This window comes from Tachysurus vachellii, chromosome 9, assembly GCF_030014155.1.
Source record: "Tachysurus vachellii isolate PV-2020 chromosome 9, HZAU_Pvac_v1, whole genome shotgun sequence".
In the NCBI taxonomy this organism is placed as follows: domain Eukaryota; kingdom Metazoa; phylum Chordata; class Actinopteri; order Siluriformes; family Bagridae; genus Tachysurus; species Tachysurus vachellii.
The window spans coordinates 4,483,305-4,505,202 of NC_083468.1; the positions used below are offsets into that span (position 1 = coordinate 4,483,305).

Genomic DNA, 21,898 nt, shown 5'->3' on the forward strand with positions numbered 1-21,898 from the left:
TGAGAAATGGGGAACAACTGACAGAGAAAGAGAGAGAGAGACTGAGACAGATAAAGACAGATAGAGAGGAAGAAAGAGAGAAAGATTCAGACACACTGACATGATAAAGCAACTCAAACTGAGTGATTGCTATAAAACTCTCACTTGCTTTTCTCCAGCAGCTAAAGATGACAAAGAGTTGGATAGAATTACATATCAAGTCATATCAGATGTAATGCATCTGGCATGTAAAGCATTTTCATGCAAAATGATCATATTTAAATTAATTTGTACTCCAGCGCTGTTAGATTCTTGATTCTGATTGGTCAGAAGGTGTTAATTCATATTCTGCAACTGCAGCTTTTAAAGCACTTGTTCTAAAATGTTTTAGATTCTATATTGATTTGCTTCATGTCGGACATTGTTACACCACTGTGTAACTGAATACTTTTCTATAACAGAGGAAAGATTTATTCCATATTTATCAAATTAAAAAAAACCTGTCTGTAACCTTAAAAAGTGTTTTTTTTTTTTTTTCAGATTTAGGTTTAAATTACACAAAGGTATACAAGAGATTTAAAAATTAAAAGAATTATTCCTATTTAAGATCTAACTCATTGGCTATGGTTCCACACATTTCCAGAATCCAATTCAATTTCATTTGCTTTACAGTAGACACTGTCATAAAGAACCTTATAAACATCCAGATGTTGATTTAAATCGTTTACAAGCAATTCTCATGTGATTGTGGAAAGAAAAACAGAAAGAGTACCAGGCTCAGAACGGAACTCATCCTCTTCTAGTTGACAGATGACTGGACTATAAATCACTACATATATTCAGGCATAGAGATCTGATCAGATCCTGATGTGGATCTGGGTGACTTAAAGTCATTTGTGAAGCCTGTTAAAAACCTGGGGGTTTTAATGGACGGTGACTTTAAACTAGAAAAACAGATTAATTTGGTAGTTAAATCGTGTTTTTATCAGTTAAGGCAATTGTCTAAAGTCAAGTCATTTGTATCTTTTACTGATTTTGAGAGGGTCATCCATGCTTTTATATCATCCCGACTGGACTATTGTAATAGTCTCTATGAAGGCATTGGTGAGGCATCTCTAGCACGTTTGCAGAGGGTACAAAACGCAGCTGCACGTTTATTAACGGGGACACGCAAACGAGAACACATTACACCTATATTGGCTTCCCTTCATTGGTCGCCCGTTCATTTTAGAATTGATTTCAAGATTTTACTTTTAGTTTTTAAATCATTAAATAACATTGGTCCTAAATACCTCTCAGATCTATTAAAGCCATATGTTCCATCCAGAGCACTTAGGTCTGCTGGGCAACTGCTTTTAGTATCCCCCAATGCAAAACTAAAGAGCAGAGGTGACCATGCCTTTGCAGTAGCGGCCCCCAAACTCTGGAATAATTTGCCTTTGTACATTAGGCGGGCGCCTTCACTGGCTGTTTTTAAATCACATTTAAAAACATATTTGTATGGGGCAGCATACAACACAGTATGAGAGTTATCTGTTAGGAGTTCTTTTTAAGTGTGTGCTACTAATTATTATTGTATTTATTACATTTTTATTAGTCTTTTATTTAGTTTTTTATTTATTTATTTTATTATTATTATTTTATGCTTTTTAGTTCTATTGTTTATTTTATATTGTTTGTACAGCACTTTGGTGAACACCTGCTGTTTTTAAAAGGTGCTCTATAAATAAACTTTGATTTGATTTACTTTGATAGAGGAAGTAAAACTAACAGTACTTGGGCTACTCTTCTTAAGTGTGTTAAAATGATATTCAGTATGATCATATTGTGAATAAAAGGCCTAAGATGAGCATAGGTTCTTCTTGTGAGTTCTTCTAAAACAGTGGTCTTCACTATTTTTTTCATGTGAGCCACACTGATAGGACAAAGTCAATTGGAGAGCCACTTTCACCGCAAAGTATGCCAAGGCACATTGCTTTGTTGCTGTTCATTTTGTGCGTGGGATTGTTTCATAAGAAATCGATCCATATTTTAGTCCGTGTGTACAGTAAACACAAGTTGTTAACTAGCATGAAACACAAACTAGCTTCTGGCAGGCCGCCAAAAACTGGCCATTGCGCAGAACGCAGTGAGTCAGTGACGAGTTAAATAATATATATAAATATATTCTTCTTCTTCTTCTTTCGGCTTTTCCCTTCAGGGGTCGCCACAGCGAATCATCTCTCTCCACCTAACCCTATCTTCTGCATCCTCAACACTTACACCCACTAGCTTCAAATCCTCATTAATTACATCCATATACCTCCTCTTTGGCCTTCCTCTTTGCCTCCTGCCTGGCAGCTCCATGTCCAACATTCTCCTACCAATATACTCACTCTCCCTCCTCTGAACATGTCCAAACCATCTTAATCTCGCCTCCCTAACTTTGTCCCCCAAACGTCCAACATGGGCTGTCCCTCTGATGTACTCGTTCCTAATCCTGTCCAATCTTGTCACACCCAAAGAGAACCTCAACATCTTCAGTTCGGCTACCTCAAGCTCTGACTCCTGTCTCTTCTTCAGTGACACTGTCTCTAAACCATACAGCACGGCCGGTCTCACCACTGTCCTGTACACCTTCCCCTTGATTCTTGCTGATATTTTCCTATCACACAGAACTCCTGACACCTTTCTCCACCCACTCCAACCTGCCTGCACTCGCTTCTTTACTTCTTTCCCACTCTCTCCATTACTCTGGACTGTTGACCCCAAGTACTTAAACTCCTGTACCTTCTTCACCTCTTCACCCTGTAACCTTACTATTCCACTTCCCTCCCTTTCATTCACACACATGTACTCAGTCTTACTACGACTGACTTTCATTCCTCTTCTCTCCAGCGCAAACCTCCACCTCTCCAGGTTTTCCTCCACCTGCTCCCTGCTCTCACTACAGATCACAATGTCATCTGCAAACATCATCGTCCAAGGAGACTCCTGTCTGACCTCCTCTGACAACTGGTCCATCACTATAGCAAACAGGAAGGGGCTCAGAGCCGATCCCTGATGCAGTCCCACCTCCACTGTAAACTCCTCTGTCTGACCTACAGCACACCTCACCACTGTCCTGCTCCTCTCATACATGTCCTGCACCACTCTGACATACTTCTCTGCTACTCCTGACTTCCTCATACAGTACCACAGCTCTTCTCTTGGCACCCTGTCATACGCTTTCTCTAAGTCTACAAACACACAGTGCAACTCCCTCTGACCATCCCTATACTTCTCCATCAACATTCTCAGAGCAAAAATTGCATCTGTTGTGCTCTTTCTCGGCATGAAGCCATACTGCTGCTCACAAATTTCCACCACCTTCCTTAACCTAGCTTCCACTACTCTTTTCCACAACTTCATTGTATTGCTCATCAACTTTATCCCCCTATAGTTGTTGCAACTCTGCACGTCACCCTTATTCTTAAAGATCGGCACTAACACACTCCTTCTCCATTCCTCAGGCATCCTCTCACTTTCTAATACCCTGTTGAACAAACTAGTTAAAAATTTCACTGCTGCCTCTCCTAGACACTTCCAGACCTCTACCGGGATGTCGTCAGGACCAACTGCCTTTCCACTTTTCATCCTCTTCAAAGCCTTCCTGACTTCATCCTTTCTAATCTTATCTACTTCCTGTTCCACAGAGTTCACCCCTTCTACTCTTTTTTCCCTCTGAGTTTCCTCATTCATCAGCTCCTCAAAGTATTCCTTCCATCTCCTCTGTACACTCTCCTCACTTGTGAGCACCCTTCCATCTCTATCCTTAATAATTCTAACTTGCTGCACATCCTTCCCATCTCGATCCCTCTGTCTAGCTAACCTGTACAAGTCCTTCTCTCCTTCTCTAGTGTCTAACCTAGTGTACAACTCTTCATATGCCTTCTGCTTGGCCTTAGACACCTCCCTCTTCACTCTGCGCTGTAACTCCTTGTATTCCTGTCTATTCTCTTCAGTCCTGTCCATATCCCACTTCTTCTTGGCTAATCTCTTCCTCTGTATACTATCCTGAACTTCCTCATTCCACCACCAAGTCTCCTTATCTTCTTTCCTCCATCCAGATGACACACCCAGCACCTTTCTCCCTGTCTCCCTGATCACTTCTGCTGTAGTTTCCCAGTCATCCGGCAGCACTACCTGACCACCCAGAGCCTGCCTCAACTTCTGTCTAAATTCCTCACAACATTCCTCCTTTTTCAGCTTCCACCACTTAGTTTTCTTCTCTATCTTTGACCTCTTCCTCTTACAGACCATCAGAGTCATCCTACACACCACCATCCTATGCTGTCTGGCTACACTCTCTCCCACTACCACTTTACAGTCACTAATCTCTTTCAGATTGCCTCTTCTACAAAGGATGTAGTCTACCTGTGTTCTCCAACCTCCACTCTTGTAAGTCACTCTATGTTCCTCCCTCTTCTGAAAATACGTGTTAACCACAGCCATGTCCATCCTCTTAGCAAAGTCTACTACCATCTGTCCTTCAAGGTTCCTTTCCTTAACTCCAAACTTGCCCATCACCTCCTCATCACCTGTGTTCCCCTCACCAACATGTCCATTAAAATCCGCTCCTATCACCACTCTCTCACCCTTGGGAATACTCTCAATCACCTCATCGAATTCACACCAGAATCTCTCTTTCTCCTCTAACTCACAACCTACCTGTGGGGCATAACCACTAACAACATTCAACATCACCCCTTCAATCTCTAACTTCAGACTCATCACCCTGTCTGACACTCTCTTCACCTCCAGAACATTCCTCACAAACTCCTCCTTCAGGACCACACCTACCCCATTTCTCTTACTATCCACACCATAATAAAACAGCTTGAATCCTGCTCCTATACTACGAGCCTTGCTACCCTTCCACTTGGTCTCCTGTACACACAGTATATCCACCTTCCTTCTCTCCATCATATCAGCCAGCTCTCTACCTTTCCCTGTCATAGTACCAACATTCAGAGTCCCTATTCTCAGTCCTACACTCTTACCTTTCCTCTTCTCTCTCTGTCTGTGCACTCTCCTCCCTCCTCTACTCCTTCGACCAACAGTAGCCCAATTTCCACCGGCGCCCTGTAGGTCAACGGCGCCGATGGCGGTCGTTGTTAACCCGGGCCTCGACCGATCCGGTATGAAAATCTTACTGACAACTCGCATGGTTAGATTTGGCAATGTTTTATGCCGGATGCCCTTCCTGACGCAACCCTCTCTATTTATCCGGGCTTGGGACCGGCACAGAAGTCACTGGACTGTGACCCCCATGGCTAGATTATATATATATAAATATATTATTATTTGTAATAGAGCACATTCGTTTTTCTATGCTTCCCTGATTGTTTTTAATGTTATTTAAATGAAAAATAAATTTTAACCACATGATCATATCATCTTATTATTTACTGCCATGCGAGCCGCATATTAAAGCTTGGCGAGCCGCAGGAGGCTCGACGAGCCGCGCAATGAGTAACACTGTTCTAAAACATTGCATAAATAAAGAAACCCAACTACAAATACGGTGTCCTCGTTTCCCATTTTAACAAAAGATTAACTTCTATTGCACTTTCACGCCACAAATCTGGTGTTAGGTGCTATTTACCCTCAGCTCTATAATAAGGAACATGGGGCTGCCCAGCAAGAAGCCTTTCCTGTAACTCCCAAATTTGGGCTCATCACGTCAAAAAATAAATAACAGTATAATTTCACAGAGCAGTGCATCTGGGCTGCAAGATAAATGAGACGGGAAGCCCCAGTAGATAAACAGGAAAAATGAGAGGAAAATAACTGTGTCTCCACAGGGTGGAGTTTGTGGAAATAATTTAGCTTGTGAAATTATGTCTGACAGGAATAATCGCTGAAGGGTTTAAATTCAGATGTTCATTTCCTATTTGCCAAACTGCAAGTCATACCTAATCACCACAATCAGATATCGCTCTATCACTCATATAAGGATGCGTCTATGGATGGAAAAAATACAACGTTATAAAATATGTACCGTATCATTTTAGTCTTACTGAGACATGAGGCTAATGAACAACTCAGAGCTTTTCACTGTAGATTTTTTTAATGTGGGCCTATAGAACATAAATACAATTTTGTGGCAAGAATCATAAAAAAATATTATAATCGGTTATATATACAGTATTATTTCCATGCACCATGTTATAATGACATCTTGGGTTCATTTGATTAGACAGATCAAGATCAAAGATCAAGCAGAAAATTCATGTCAAACTATCAGTTAAAAATGCAAATTCAATAGCCTGAGGTGTAAAAGTTGATTGTTTAAGCAGTAATTTTAATAAGAATACATATATGTAAATATCTTAGACAAGAGGACAGATGGAGGGAGACAAGAGAATAAGAGCAAGTCTGAAGGTCCTCTCTGTTGAGGTATAATTTTTATAAGCTGTTGTAGGAAAGAGACAAAGCTGGATGTGTTTCTTTAACCAGGTCCACTTCTAATTTAGATTCTGATTCTGGGAGAAATATGTCAACATACAATACAGAATATATCCTGCTGCATTTTTCACACACTGTGTTTACTCACTCACTTTCTTATTTTCTACCGCTTATCCGAACTATCTCGGGTCACGGGGAGCCTGTGCCTATCTCAGGCGTCATCGGGCATCAAGGCAGGATACACCCTGGACAGAGTGCCAACCCATCGCAGGGCACACATTTACATTTACATTTACAGCATTTGGCAGACGCCCTTATCCAGAGCGACGTACATAAGTGCTTAAATCTCTAACATTGAATACATTAATGCTGGCTCACTAAGTTACATACTTAAGATACCATGAGTTTAAAACATTTGTTCAAAGTTACAATGAAAGTGTCAAAGGTGTGTTTTTTTTTTTTTTTTTTTTTTTAAATGCAAAAGATAATGAAAGAAGTGCTAGTTGAAGTGTTTCCTGAATAAGTAGGTCTTAAACCGCCGCTTGAAAATAGCCAGTGACTCAGCTGTCCGGACCTCTAGGGGAAGTTCGTTCCACCACCTTGGTGCCAGTACAGAGAAGAGTCTTGTAGTATACTTGCCTCTTACCCTGAGAGATGGTGGAACCAGTCGAGCAGTGCTGGTAAATCGGAGGGTGCGGGGTGCAGTGCGAGGAGTTATGAGGGCTTTGAGGTAAGAGGGAGCTGGTCCATTTTTGGCTTTGTATTCCAGCATCAGTGTTTTGAATCTGATGCGTGCAGCTACCGGAAGCCAGTGGAGGGATCGCAGCAGCGGGGTGGTATGAGAGAACTTTGGCAGGTTGAAAACAAGCCGGGCAGCTGCATTTTGTATCATTAGCAGAGGACGGATTGCGTTCATAGGTAGACCTGCCAGCAGTGTATTGCAGTAATCCAGTCTAGAAATGACAAGAGACTGAACAATTACCTGAGCAGCCTGTGTGGACAGAAATGGTCGAATCCTTCTAATGTTGTAGAGAAGAAACCGACATGAGCGAGTCACATTAGCAACATGAGAGGAAAAGGACAGTTGATTGTCCATGGTTACCCCAAGGTTGCGAGCTGTGGCTGAAGGGGAGATCAGATCGTTGTGCAAGGATATAGCAAGATCATGACCTGGGGATGAATCACCTGGGATGAAGAGCAGCTCAGTTTTGCTAGGATTAAGCTTTAACTGATGAGCAGTCATCCATGATGAAATTTCTGCCAGACATGCAGAGATACACACACACACTATCATTCACTCACACACTACGGACAATTTTCCAGACATGCCAATCAACCTACCATGCATGTCTTTGGACCGGGGGAGGAAACCGGAGTACCCGGAGGAAACCCCGAGGCACGAGAAGAACATGCAAACACACAAGGCGGAGGCGGGAATCGAACCCCCAACCCTGGAGGTGTGAGGCGAACGTGCTAAGCACTAAGCCACCGTGCCCCCTACACTGTGTTCATTTTTTATACAAACTCGATTCAGATCCCACACATTCACGTTCTGTAGTGTGCTGCAATTACATTATTTTTATTATTATTTTTACATTTATGTTATCCTGTCTCTATTTAACTCTTTAAATAAACAAGTCACCTGACAAAAAGTGTTATGTCTGAGTAAGTCAGAAGGTAACAAATTTTACTCAGGTTTGTAACTTAAGAGGGTTCAAAGTATGTGGATCCTAGATGCTTCAAATTCTTACTTAATCTGCTTGGTATCCACTGGATTTTACAAATGACCTCTGGAATTTTCACATAGGTGAAGAAATAGGTTGGGACGCAGAGGTGTCATTTTTCCATTGTGCCATTTTTATTTTATTAGTTCTGCAAAGGTTTCTTAGCTTCTTAAAATCTTCTCTGATGAGCTTCTTCTAAAAGGAAAACGCTCTGTTGAACACTTCTGACATGTAAGAGTTCCTTAAGAGCATAGTTGATCAACTGGTGGACTAGATTGAAGTCAGCAGACACAGACTCAGACACAGTGCTTTAATAAAATCGAACAGTGTCAATAAATGTAAAAATCATTAAAAAAAAAAAAATACAAATAAAAATATTTAATTTGTTATTTTATTTTTTAATTAAATAATTTCTTTTAAACCTTTTTGGAAATGCACAGAAATTTGTTTAGCGTTCAATTTACTTAATCTAAGTCTAATCATAAACTAATAAAAGTGCTGGTATTTAAAAAAAAAAAATTGTTCATACAGTGGTGCTTTCTGTTAGCTGTTTATTTAACATTTATAAAAGGAGTCTCCAGTGTCAGCATTTTGTAACAGTCTGTAAGTCTTTCATCAAAGCAAATAAGGGTTATTTTTTTCCTATTAACTTCAAAGAGGGGAAAAAACCAGCATAATGAGTGAACAACTGTTTATAGCTGTATAATGGAATCTAATGGTATCTATTACAGTAAATAATCCAGTTTGGGGTTGTAACAGCATCACACCACTCCATTATGAGTTATCTTCCTTTATTAGCATGCCCACATCTTGATTTATTCTTTACTTTTCCAAGAATTCAAAATTCTTATATATTTTATATAATACTGTTTTATTTGCACTGTCAGATATTTTATCTGGCTACGGGTCACATAAAACTCTAAGGAGCAAATCAATAGGTTGCATCAGTTATTTTTATCCTGCACATATACAGCAGATCATTAAGTGGATCAGAGTGCATTCTCACAAACAATATCATTTTTCTTCCCACAGCTGAGACAGTGGAAAAGGGAAAACAGAAAACAGATGAATATATATTCACATTCATAGACACTTCTAAATGTCAGACAGACCCTGCTGTTGGCTGCTGATCTCCTCTCCTAGTGTGTTATAATGAATCTGTTCAGGTGGGTGTTGAATGTAATCTGCCTTTAATCATCCTGGGTATATGCTTTGATAATGCTGTTGATGGGTGAATAGAAAAAGGGCTTTGGAATATGGGATTAGATTTGCACCGAGTACTGTGCTCATCTTAAATTTACTCCCACAGAAATAAAACGGCTACTTAACACCATATCACTTCATCAAATCTGGGAATATTATTGTACTGATTAGCGGTTTGGGAGATTACTTGTGCAATCTGACTGAAATATTACAGAAACAAAGTAGAGAGTGTACAATATAATTTTACTATTAGATGACTTCTTTCTAGACACTAGTGTTTTTATGAGCTTTTTTATAAGCCTCTTGGATTTGATATGCTGTAAAAGGAATGCAACACTCAATTGCATCAGTGCTGCCTTTGATATGTTTTCTAAAGCCAAAATCACCAGTTTGCCTCAGAATCTCAGTTCCAGGTTCCTGTGGTGCTAAAATTTTATAGGTTTATAAAACTTACTCAATAATATTTTTCTGCATGCCCTGACCAACCAATGAACAAAGAACCAACCAAACCCCCCAAAAACTGATGAAACAGCCAGTCAAATGAACAAAACAACCAACATACCAACTCACAAACCAGCCAAAAAACAAACAGTCAGACAAACAATCAACCCCCAATACAACTAACGACAGATCTGAAAGATCTATATACAAACAGCAAAGTAAACTAAACAATTAACCAACAATCAACCAATTAACCCTCCCAAACAACCAACCAACCAACCACCCAATTAAATGAACAACCAACAATTAAACAACCAACCCCTCAAAAAACAATTTTTGTCAGGACTCTGCTTGGACATTCTCTACAGGAACATTAGGGGGCGTTACAGCAGCATGTTGCTGTATGTGTGTCAGGTGTGCTCATCGCTACACACCTGCTCCTAATTGATTATTATTAACTTGCCTGTTTATTTCTTATTCGTTACGTTTGACTTTGCAGAGTCCTTGTCTTTTGTTCTCTGTGTTTTGTTTTCTGTGTTTATTTTGCCCTGTCATGTTCCTGTTTTATGCAAGTTTTTTTTGCTTGTCTGAGTTTTTCGTGTTGTTAATAAATCGTGCTTCTGTTATCTCTGGACACCCACTTTTCTGACAACTTTACAACTAAACCAACCAACCAACCAAACAAACAAACAAACAAAACAACCAAACAACCCAACAACTAAACAATCATCCAAACAATCAAAGAACACAACAATTAAACAGCCCACAAACCAACCAAATAAGCATACAATCAAACAACCAAACTACTTAAAGTTTATGCACTTTTAGAACAAATTGAATGATAGAAATAAATGCCATTTCTTTAAAAAAAATTATTTAATAAGTTAGGTTTCACAGATGTTCCTATTTTATCACATGCAACAAAAATATATTTGTAATTTCCCCTGAAATGTCTTTAAAACCTCTATCAGCTTGTTTAGTCTTAGTCTACTCTTCTTGACATATCTGTTCTAACTCTTATTTATTTAATTCAGGCCATTATAGAGAGAATTATGGCAAAACGTTAACTTATGTAAACTTTTGCATTCACCTCTAACTAAAAGATTTGATTTGTAATTGTTCACACTTGACTGTAAGATGTATCTAATAATACTTCAGTAACGTACTGTACAGCATTCTTCCTGTATTTTTATTTTGGTTTGTTTAAAAGACTTTCACATTGTATTGCATTTTTAATTATAGGGATTTTTGCATTAATGTGTGAATCTATTTAACATCTTGTGCATAAAATGTCCTTTTACACAAATCGTCCATTACAGCCGTCATTACAAAATGTACATTTTTCAACACAGCATTTACTCACTTCTCTGCAAGACACTTACAGTATTCATAAAAAGCAGAAAACATCATGGAAAGCAGAAAAGTAGGCTCTTATTCTTTTTTTAATCTTTATTTTGAAAGATAAGGTGATATTGATCAAAGGGTTCATTCATTTTTGTTCAAGTTCAACCTTGTGGCCTTCTGGAATTAATTTATTAATTTTACTAAAAAAGGAAATCAGTATAATGTTGTTAATGTCAGCATTCACCACACTTACTCTTTTACAGTTACACGCTGAAGCGATAAATGATCTAAGCAAATAAACCAAGTAAAAATTAGATATTATAGTAACATTTTAATTTTACATTCAGTGTTGTGAAATGATTAAAAAATAATAATAATTAAGAGTGACAAAAACAAAACAGCAACCCCAAATCTGATCTTAATCAGCAGCTTTAAAGCACAACAGAACCTGTTCTCACATAGCCATAAGCCTTCAGTATAAATCCAAATAAATCCCTGAAGATTATTAGGGCTTCAAGGATATATTGTTATTTGGAAGTTGTTTTGCATTAAAACTGTACAGTAGTGAAGTTATGAAGTCAGGGATAAAACGACCCTCAAAGGCTCTTCAGGGTTAAGCTGCTCACTGTGTTCTGTGATCTTTGCTTAGAGGAAATCAACACATAAAAAAGAAATACTGCTTCAATAAAAAAAAGCCCAACTCGACTATTGCTGTGCATGTCTGTGTGTGTGAGTCTGGCATTTCTGTAAAGGGAAATGTCAGGCTCTGGATTATTAAGAGAGCGTGTACAGTATGCCACATGTCGAGGAAACTGCAACAGCTCTTTGGATGACAGCTGTATCCAGGGACACATTTTTCACTTGTTTAATTTCAGCATTTCTGAAAAGTTGCAGACGAGCTGCCAGGTCACGCTGTAATGAGCTAAGGTGCGCTGGGGCTTTTGCTGCATGGATCCATGAATATAGTACAGGTTTTCTTAAGATTCATAAAAGCCCAATGTTGATTTAACAGCTATGGTGTTTATATATGTCCGGCTGGACACCGTAGGTGTTGTAGGTGTTAATGCTTCGCTAGAGGTTTCCTGGGTTAATCAAATGCTGCTTGCTGAAATTAAATGTCTTGTACTGTAATTTTTTTATCCTTCTCAAAGGGAAAGATAACTCTCACTGCTCATAAAGGTGACAATCTACTTGTGCTAACATTGCTCACACATGGGTCTACATTTTTATCAAGCATATGCCTTAACATCTGTTTGGTCCACATTTTCCCTTTCCTTTAGAGAGGCAGGTGCTCAGATTTAATAAGGGGCCTATGTGAAGATGATCAAACTTAGTGATTGGTCTGATCTGGAGCATGGTATGGTGTGTGTTTTCTTCTTCATACCTTAAAAATTTGTCAATGTTTAATGTATAAACGAATGACATATCAGATTAGAGGTCTTCATTATAGCTGTTATAAACATTGTGTCATTACCACAGCACCCTTTTCTCTCTCACACAAAAAAAAGCTTGTCCTTTTACTGAGAAACCAGAAACTATAAACTCCTCAGCCTAAACACATTCATCTACTGACAAACAGTACAAAATTCTGTAACTAATACAAATCAGTTACAACCAAGAGATCTTCCATAAACTTAAAAAAAAAATTACAAAAAAAAAATTCACCACATCAATGATTATATGTATTGTCTTGTTAAGTCCCTGTGTGAGAATTGTTACTATTGAAACAATAACGCATTCAAATGGGCATTTTAATATTAACCTAATATTTATGAGCCACATCTACATTCCAAACCATGCTGTTATAAAAATAATGTACACATTCTGACCAATCAGATTTGTGCATTCAACCTTGCAGCTGAAATTATAAACTGGTATTCAAAGAGTGTGTAAAACAGAATTGTATAACAAGCTGCATCATAATTAATGATAAAACCTGGCATTTATCAACATGTTAATAACAAGCTTATTTATGTTCAGTTTCTTGAAATGTTATTTCTTTCAAATGCATAAATATGTGTACTAAAAATACCCTGAAATATATTGCAACAACAACAATGTTTTTAGCACTAAACACATGCTGTCCAAACTAGTTAGCAAAACAATCCGAGAATTAGCCTGAAAACTGATCTGCACTGTAATGCTAGCTGGCTACTATAATACCTCACAAGTTCCTTAGGAAGTGTAACGCTATGGGTCTATATATAAGGTGACAACAACCAAATAGTTGAGAGACAACACAAATGTTTTGAAAAACACAAATTGAACTCCCTATCTCATCATTCCGGACTAGCGTGCAAATAGATTCATGTGTGCAATGTTGGGTCCCTGAACAAGGGTTCAGATATTAATTTAAAGTGACTTTATTTTGAAGATATTCCGTTAGCCAGTGTCACTCACTGCTGCTTTTTCATATCATATATAGAGTGTTTTATGGTAACCACCAGGGACTGAGTAAAAAAAAAAAGCTGCCATTGCTGTTTAAACTCAAAAGTAGACAGTAGCATATGTAGTAGGATATATAGGTTGTTCATTTTAATGTTTGTTTAATGACAAAAAAAAAATGACAGTACTAAAAATATGTACAGACAAATACATGAAATGCTCTGTAAGAAATTGAGATGTGTCTTTAAGTTAAGGCTGATAAAAAAAAAATAGTTTCCATGTGTAGACATGAGAAATGGTAAAATTTTGCTCTAATACTCAAATCGCTGTGACATTTTTAAGAAACATAAAGGCAAACGATCAAAATATCGGAACGAACTTTCCTGAAACTTAGGGCTGACTTATAAGCTGAAATAAATACCTCAATAAACCACAGTGAAAACTGGAGTCAGAGCTGTTTATGGAAGAACATGAGTATTTAAAGTGAGTAATCACATTCAAGCACTGTAATGTATTAACTTTAACACAATTTCGCATTGTATAGTAGACCTCCCTAAAATTTTGATCCTGGTTATGGTGCTGCTCCAAACAGAATCATAACAAGGATATTACAGTATAGACGTTTAGTATAATTTGCACTGTCATTTGGATGGATTTCCATTTCTTTATGCTTCTATAGTTTTAGAGTCTAAAATCGAATACCTTTCAGTAGCGCAACAGTTAAATGATTAGTCTTTAGCAACGCATTAAATCATGATCACTCATGGATCAAGGATGACAGAGTAAATACTCCATCTCTCTCATGTTCTTTATACATGTGACTATATTTCACTTTCTCAGGCACTGATGATTATGTGTCTGAAATGTATCATCTGTACAGTCCAATGACACAACTGTCACTGATAGGCTGCATGTATCTACACATTGGTCTAGGAAGGAATCAGCCCTTGCCTCGCCTCTACATACAAACTATTGATTTAACAAATGACAGAAATATTGTTTTTAGTAAAAAGATTCAACATGAAATAATTTGATGTGTGTGATCTTTTTACTTGCTATAACAAGTAAGAGAAGTTTGAATCTGCCAAAAAATTGAAATCTATTGAATCTACTGAAAATTAGTTACTATAGAAACGATCAGACATTAGATTCAATACGTATACAAATGTGATATATATGTGTTAAATTATTTCCACTGAATGCAACAGTTAGTTGTAACAGTGTTAGTTTTAACTGAGTTGTCCGTGTCGGATTCGTCTGTCCTGCTATAGCGCGTTACACAGACAGGCGGAGATGTAGAGCTCCATTCACAAAGCGCACGGTTACCAGGGTTGCCAAATTGTATAGTTTACACTTCATTTTAAAAACGGTTTAACTCCTTTGCATATCAGATAGATTTGGAACAGGTTACTGGTCGTTTGTTACAGTTTGTAAAATCGAAGTATTTCAGAGTGAATGGTTCAATCTGGCAACCCTTTTGGGAAAACTCATAGCAACCTGGCAACCTTGTGCCCAGAGAAACGTGGGCTGAGCGCTCGGAGACGCACTCACACAGCCGGAGTTTCCACACATCCGAAAGTGATCGCGGGTCAGAAACGGGCGAGAGAGCTTGTACAGAAAAGTGTTGCGGATTAACCGAGTTTAAAGAATACAGGGAGACTCAGGTGGAGTCACGGAAACCAAGAACGGAAACCTCGGCGTGTCGGAGCGGTGAGCGATGCGCTGGCACCATGGCCAAATGGTTCAAGGAGCACCTGGGATTCAAGAGCGCCAAAGCCTCGCCGCCGGCGCCTCCGAGACCGGATTACCGGCACTGCCACGCGGCCGCCGCAGCTTACCAACACGCAGGCACTGGCACCGTAGGCGCGAGCTACCCGAGCCCCGCGCAGCCGGACATCCTCGCCGCGTACAAACTCCAGAAAGAGCTGGACTTCGAGGACCCGTACGCCGCCGGCGCCAACACTTGTTTCTCGGGCGCAGCGCTCTCGGAGGTGAAGTACGTGTCCCCGAAACACAGGCTCATCAAAGTGGAGACGCTGGAGAGGAGCAGTGCGAGCCCGAGTGCTGGCGGAGGCGGCGGCGGCGGCGGAGGTGCCGGTGGTGGTAGTAGTGGTGGCAGCGTTAGCCAGGCAGCTGTAGGGAGCGCGAGATCTCCAACATCCCCAGCCGCCGAGCATGAGACTAAGCAGGACAAGGTGAGCGCCTGGTTTACCTTCACCTGCCCACAGCAGGTAGACTGTAGAGACCAGAATCAGAAAAAAGCACAATTAGGACAAGAAAATCTTTATTTTAGGTCAGATAAGGAACAAACCTCTTAATAAAGACCACAAAAAACACAGCAACTGTATTAACTAGGAAATGAAAAACAAACAAACAAAAAAAAAACCACACACACAAGCTTGAAACTTTTAAGTTTTAGGAAAGGGGCTTTAAAAATGGACAAACTCCACAGAACAGATTAAGGTAGAGAGTCATGGAGATTATTCCTGAACTTTACAATTACAAAACACATTAGATCTAAGGTGACATTTATTTTCACTTTTGTTTATGGATTTAGTTTTTAATTGAATGTTGATTCTATTCAATTACAAGGACAAGTCAACAAGTAAATAAATAGACTAAGTCAATAATAAAATGTAACATTAATAATGGTGGGTTGAGATTGATTTGCATCACTGTAAATTACTAACAATAAATAAATAAATAAACAAGTAAATAAATAAAGGTAGGTAACCCTTCAGCATATCATCAGAAATCCATGCCAGTTGTCCTCTGAGCAGTTATATATGACAGGTCTATGATATGTCATTTTCTGTTGATTATTTTATAATGATGATAACTGTGATAACGGTGGATCATTAGGAGCTACTGAAGCCTGGGCAAGTTGAATGGGTTTAGGTTTTCACTCTGATTTGTAGGAAGCTTAATGGCATCTAAACAAGCACGTACAGTACAATTCCTGTTAATAAGATTTAATATGTAGATTATAAAAAGGTCATATTTTAAATGGTTTCGGTTCTCTGTGTATTAAGGAAATGTATGGCAAGGTGTGGTAGCTCCACATAATAAATATGATTGCATTTTTTCACTGCTGTTTAATCTTTTTTTTTTCCTTTTATATGTGTTTAATTGTGTGTAAGAAACGATACTGTAAAATTCATGGAAGCCAAATATACACATCATCAATCAGAAAAAATAATTAGATGTTAACTTGATTAACTCTTAACAGTGTTAGCTCTTAACTGTGTTAGGTTAGAGCACTAGAGGAAGAAGTGTGTGCAATCCTGTTGCGCTGCACATGGTTGCATTGTCAAACCTGCAAAACAAGTTGTTTCTCTGCATGGGTTAATGTCAAGCTTTGACAGGACATTTGTAGCAGGACATCCGCATAATCAGTCATGTGACAGTGTGGGTTTATTCATAATAAGGGCTGGGGGATAACTTTAATTTGTGTTAGAATATTGAATGATATTCCATGAACCAAGATTAGCAAAGCGCTGTTCTTATGCTCTTGTCATGCCTGAGATTCTGACTCACTAACGGTATTGCTTAACACGTGTTGTTCCACTAATCCAACACGAGAACCAGGAACATGTCCTGCACACACACTCACATGTTTGTTTAATTACGTCATTTTGTAGGTGTTTGATTGTGTTCGGAAAACAGCCAGGAATGTTTGAGTTGTGAAAACCGTGTCACTGATCTCAGACTTCCTTTTCCTCTCTATCTTACCTGCCGCACCTCTCTGCAAGGTGTGGCGCTTACACAAATACACACACACACACACACACACACACAGAGTGAGACCCTGAGCTAAACTGAGTTCAGTGTTTCTCAATCTTGCCTTTGTGCTACACTTGCTCATGTATGTTTTTTTTTTTTGTCTTTGTATTCTTCTTATACACCCAAAAGATGAATCAGTTTTGCTACATCAAGGAGAACTCCTGGAGATGTACTACAATGTAATGTACTACAAAATAATAAAATAATAAAGTAAAATAATTTATAGATATAATATTACATATACTCAATTTTGATAATCAGAGTCGGATCCTGCTTCGATGTTTATAATAATACTCTCGTCCTAACACGTTATCATTTCTATAGTAACAATTTACACAGTCACTTGTATTGTTTATGGCAAAGTTTTCTGTGAGGAGATGTTTATTTGTAGCTATTACAAGTAAAGGTTTTCTCCCAAGCTTTTATGTCTTGAGTAAAATAAGAGAGGGAAACAGAGAGGATGGGGAGAGAAAGTCTGTCTACAGCTGAAATAATGTACATAATACCAGGAACTTGTTCTACAACATAAAATGGAACTATAAACGGATGAAAAGTATAACGTGTCTTTCTTTAATGAATAAAAAAATGTATGTATGTAAAAATAGCTGGTGTATACGAGGAATAAAACGCACATGCCTGCTATTATATAAAACTAATGCTGTAAACAGCAGGGTGATGTGCCCAACATTACACCTGTCATTAGTTGCTTTTGGTTAACTGATGACTTTGATGAAAGATATGACAAATTAGCATGTTAGCATCTGTTTTACTCTTTTCATTCACACATGGAAAAATTCAGAATTCTGTACATTAAAGGATAAGCTGTTTTTGTGCTTTGTCGGAAAGGGAAGCAGGCCTATTTGGCTAAACTAAGTTTAAGTGGAATAAAAAGATTTCAAGGTAGGTTGCTGCTAAAGTAAAGGACAAAGATTAAGAGGCTAGACATGTTGTGACTCTGAGGAGTTTGAAGACATCAAGCTATACAGATGAAGGTTTAAGGCCTTGATTGAGGGATAAATTGAGAGACTGTCTGGCAGACCTGAAGGTTGAACTCAGAACCTTCTGGTCTTTATCACAGAATTTTAACCATACGACTGAGGTGTCAAGTTTTCACAGTTAATCATGGAGTATGCCTCAATAGTTACTTTACCATTGACTTTTTAAAACACTAATTGAAACAGTCTATTACAGTCTACCTACTTGTTCTTTTTCTTGATCAAGTTCCTAATGCTGCATTTGTTTTACCACAGAAGTAGCAAGTCAGGACGTATATTGATTTCAAACTTTTTTTTGTTAGCAACAAGCTAGCCAGCTGACTGTGAGGAATTGTGTGATGTATATCAGCAAACTCTAGAGTCAATGTTATAGATTTATCACAGGAATATATCTGTATGTTTTTGACCTAAACCACATACTTCTTTATGCAGTATAAATCATTTAATACTGTGTTTACTCTTTGTTTGTTGATCTCAGAGTTGAGGACACCGTCCAGAATTCCTACTTGGGAGTTGAAGAGGTGTTTATTTGGGTTTTCCTACTGAAAGAATTTTGAATTAATATTTCCTTTTATTCACCCTCGACTTATGTGTTTTTTAAACCTTTAATTAATGCTGTGTTATTTTTAGGCTATTATACCATGAATATTTCTTCCCAAAACACCAATAACTCCCTTTTATTATTGGATGCCTTATTTTTTTTTCCTCAGAAGCTTCTTCACACATGAAATTACAGTACAAACAGATTGCACAGGCAGATTGTTTGCTCTAATGTTGCTTGTTATGGCTGAGGTTAGAAGGGATTAAATGAAAATCACAGAAACTGTCCAGTTTGTCGTAACTTGTGGCCATTCTGCAGGGTTTGTGTTTGACTCCTTGAGGCACACACCATCTGTTATGTATGTCTATTAAGTGTTATGATGGATGTGATAGATTTTAATCATTTACTATCAGCATTTTCTATAACTGTATATAATAAAGCCTTTTCAATTTATAATGGAAAACTGTGGTGTTATAAGGAAATACAAAAATACACTATGAAAGGTAGCATGTTAATCTGGTTGGGTCTATAGGTTGAGGCCCCATGATGAAAAGCTGAAACTTGATACTACTTCAGCGAGTCTCTGCCTTAAGACACATGCTCTAGGGCTCTTGTTTATCTCTGGGCTCCTGAATCATTCAGGACTTCACTTCCTTTTGGTGCTTGACATCTATCTTTTGTTAAAGAGTCTGGTATGTTTTTTGAGTAAACATGACAATAAACCATCTACATTTTACAGGAAGAAGCCTTTAATGGACTGTTTAAGCACCGAATGCTCTGGATTAAAAATCTCTTTGTCCTAAAACCACCCAGTGTCTTGGTGTTCAAAAGCTGTCGACTAGAACAGTGTCCAGAGGATATTGTTTTGCTCTGTGAGTTATTGGGGGAAGGGTCTGAGGTTGAGACTTGACATTAGCCTTGTAATACGTGAAGTACAGCTTAGGCAAACTTTATTTAAATTAAGCCCTGCCTACTTTACATAAAAAGTTGAAAAGTTTTAACAAAGAGCACGTAGACAGCAGAAAATGACCTATTCTTAGTTGGAAACATTCTTAGTTTCCACATGCATGTTATATTCATTAACCTCATTAAAATGCAATTTTTTAAGCTGCCTGGGGCTTTGAGAGGTTGTACAAGACAAAAATACTAACACAAAGCCGCACATCTAAGTGAACCTTATCACTGTTTTCTGGCTTGTTCTGTAGTTCTATCTGTAACCTGTGGTTTTGTCAAGTTTAGCTTCGTGTTTTTGTGCACCGTTCCAACCTCACATTAGGAAATAATGGTGTGTGTAATTAAAAACCAGATCTTGTCTCCAGATAAGTGAAGTCCTGCTGTCTTTGGATCACAGCAAAGGCTAAACCCTGAAATGAGTAGGGCAAACATTGTCATTAATGCTGAGATAGAATCGGAGAGGCAAGTTCACCCAGATCAGGTACTGAACACTGGACATGCATGTAAACAATGAAAACTTTGTAGTAAGGCATTGCAGTAGGTTTACAACAATAATAACTATAATAATAGTAGTATTCACATTTTATCTATAATTATAATGTAAATTGAAAAGAGGGAGGGGCTACAGATATATTAGCTAAATAGTATTGGTAACTCTGACTTTACCTTTAAACCTTTCTTGGATATTATGAATAACAAAATCAATAGAAGTATGAACAAGGAAAGGAAATTATGTCATACTTGAATAGTGAGTCACATTTGGCTGAATATCACATGTCTGCCCTGAGAGACTGACACTCTCCCATCCGCTGGGTACTGCAGAATTTCCAAGTGATAATTAAATTTCTTCACTAGCGGTAACTAATTATATAACCGTTTACACAATGCTCAGAATGCCAATAGCTGTGTTTGTTTGATATAATAATGAGCTTGAAAACAACAGCAATAGAGCCTTAAGTCAGGTTGCTTTAAAAGGCCGAGTGACTAACGGAAGCTAGGCGGACTGTAATGTGATGGCAGGATTTGAGGTGGAAATGAAGCGATACAGGACTGTTATTGCCATCATTAGCATTTGAAATGCATGGTGTAGGACCAAATTTAACTGTTCAACACGGTTTAGGTCTTAGCTCTTGGCATTATTACTCTTAATGTGTTTTGGTTTATAACAATCAGGCCTTCATGAGTGACTGAGTTTAGTAGATTATCAATTAGCATCTTGCTGTAGTGCTAATTAACACCACCGCACCCCCCAGTGCACACACACTGCTTTCTTCACTCTCAGCACAAAGTGCTCAAGGACTTCTCAAAGTGAATTAGTCAAACATAAACAGCAGATAATGGGAGCAAACAAACTGCACGAATGCAAACAAGTCCACTCACAAAAGAACATATTCGCACACCGCCTGACCTTGCACATGCCCAGCTCTTTGTTTACATTTTTTTTCTCTCAGGTGTGTTTACCTTATTTGCCAGTGCAGTTGGGCTAATTGCAATTTTTAGGCTTCTTTATTGTTTAAATACAACAGTTGAATTAAACATGTATATTTTAGTGAATAACTATATATTGCTACAGCATCGTTGGCTAATATTTTGGCTATTAGTCATGATCTGTTAGCATTTCATGAGATAAAGATATTACTCTGGTTTAAGTACTGACTTGTAAAATGTCTGCTTAAGTGAGCAAGTTATAAGAATATCATGTTTGTAACCATAACAAAACCAGCCAATACCTGTCAACATGTCTTTGGCTAATATTTTGATTCATAGACCCTCTGCTAATATCACATTTAAACCTGTGTTAAATATTATTCTAGTCAGATTAAAAACCTTTTAAGATTTGAGCAAGTTTGATCTCAAAACTTTGCTGTGTAACAGTTTTGTTTGCATCCACAAAATAATTAAAATAAGCAAGTCTTTATCTAATATTATTCTAGTCAGATTAAAAACCTTTTAAGATTTGAGCAAGTTTGATCTCAAAACTTTGCTGTGTAACAGTTTTGTTTGCATCCACAAAATAATTAAAATAAGCAAGTCTTTATCTAATATTGGCTTTTATATATAGAATGGCTTTTATATATAGATATAGATATAGATATATATATATATTATCTATAGATATA

The 21,898-nt window shown here is 38.1% G+C and overlaps 1 protein-coding gene across 2 annotated transcripts in view; it reads left to right on the forward strand.

Moving 5' to 3' along the window:
- The first annotated feature begins 14,908 nt into the window (after positions 1–14,908).
- zgc:158464 (uncharacterized protein LOC791139 homolog) overlaps positions 14,909–21,898 on the forward strand; it is a 124,748-nt gene continuing 117,758 nt past the window's right edge. Inside the window, exon 1 of one of the 2 annotated variants that reach the window (XM_060877429.1) lies at positions 14,909–15,700. In XM_060877429.1, the coding sequence (XP_060733412.1) occupies positions 15,236–15,700 (465 nt within the window). In that variant the 5' untranslated portion in view covers positions 14,909–15,235. The remainder of the gene's footprint in view (positions 15,701–21,898) is intronic. The other variant, XM_060877430.1, reaches the window with a different exon arrangement.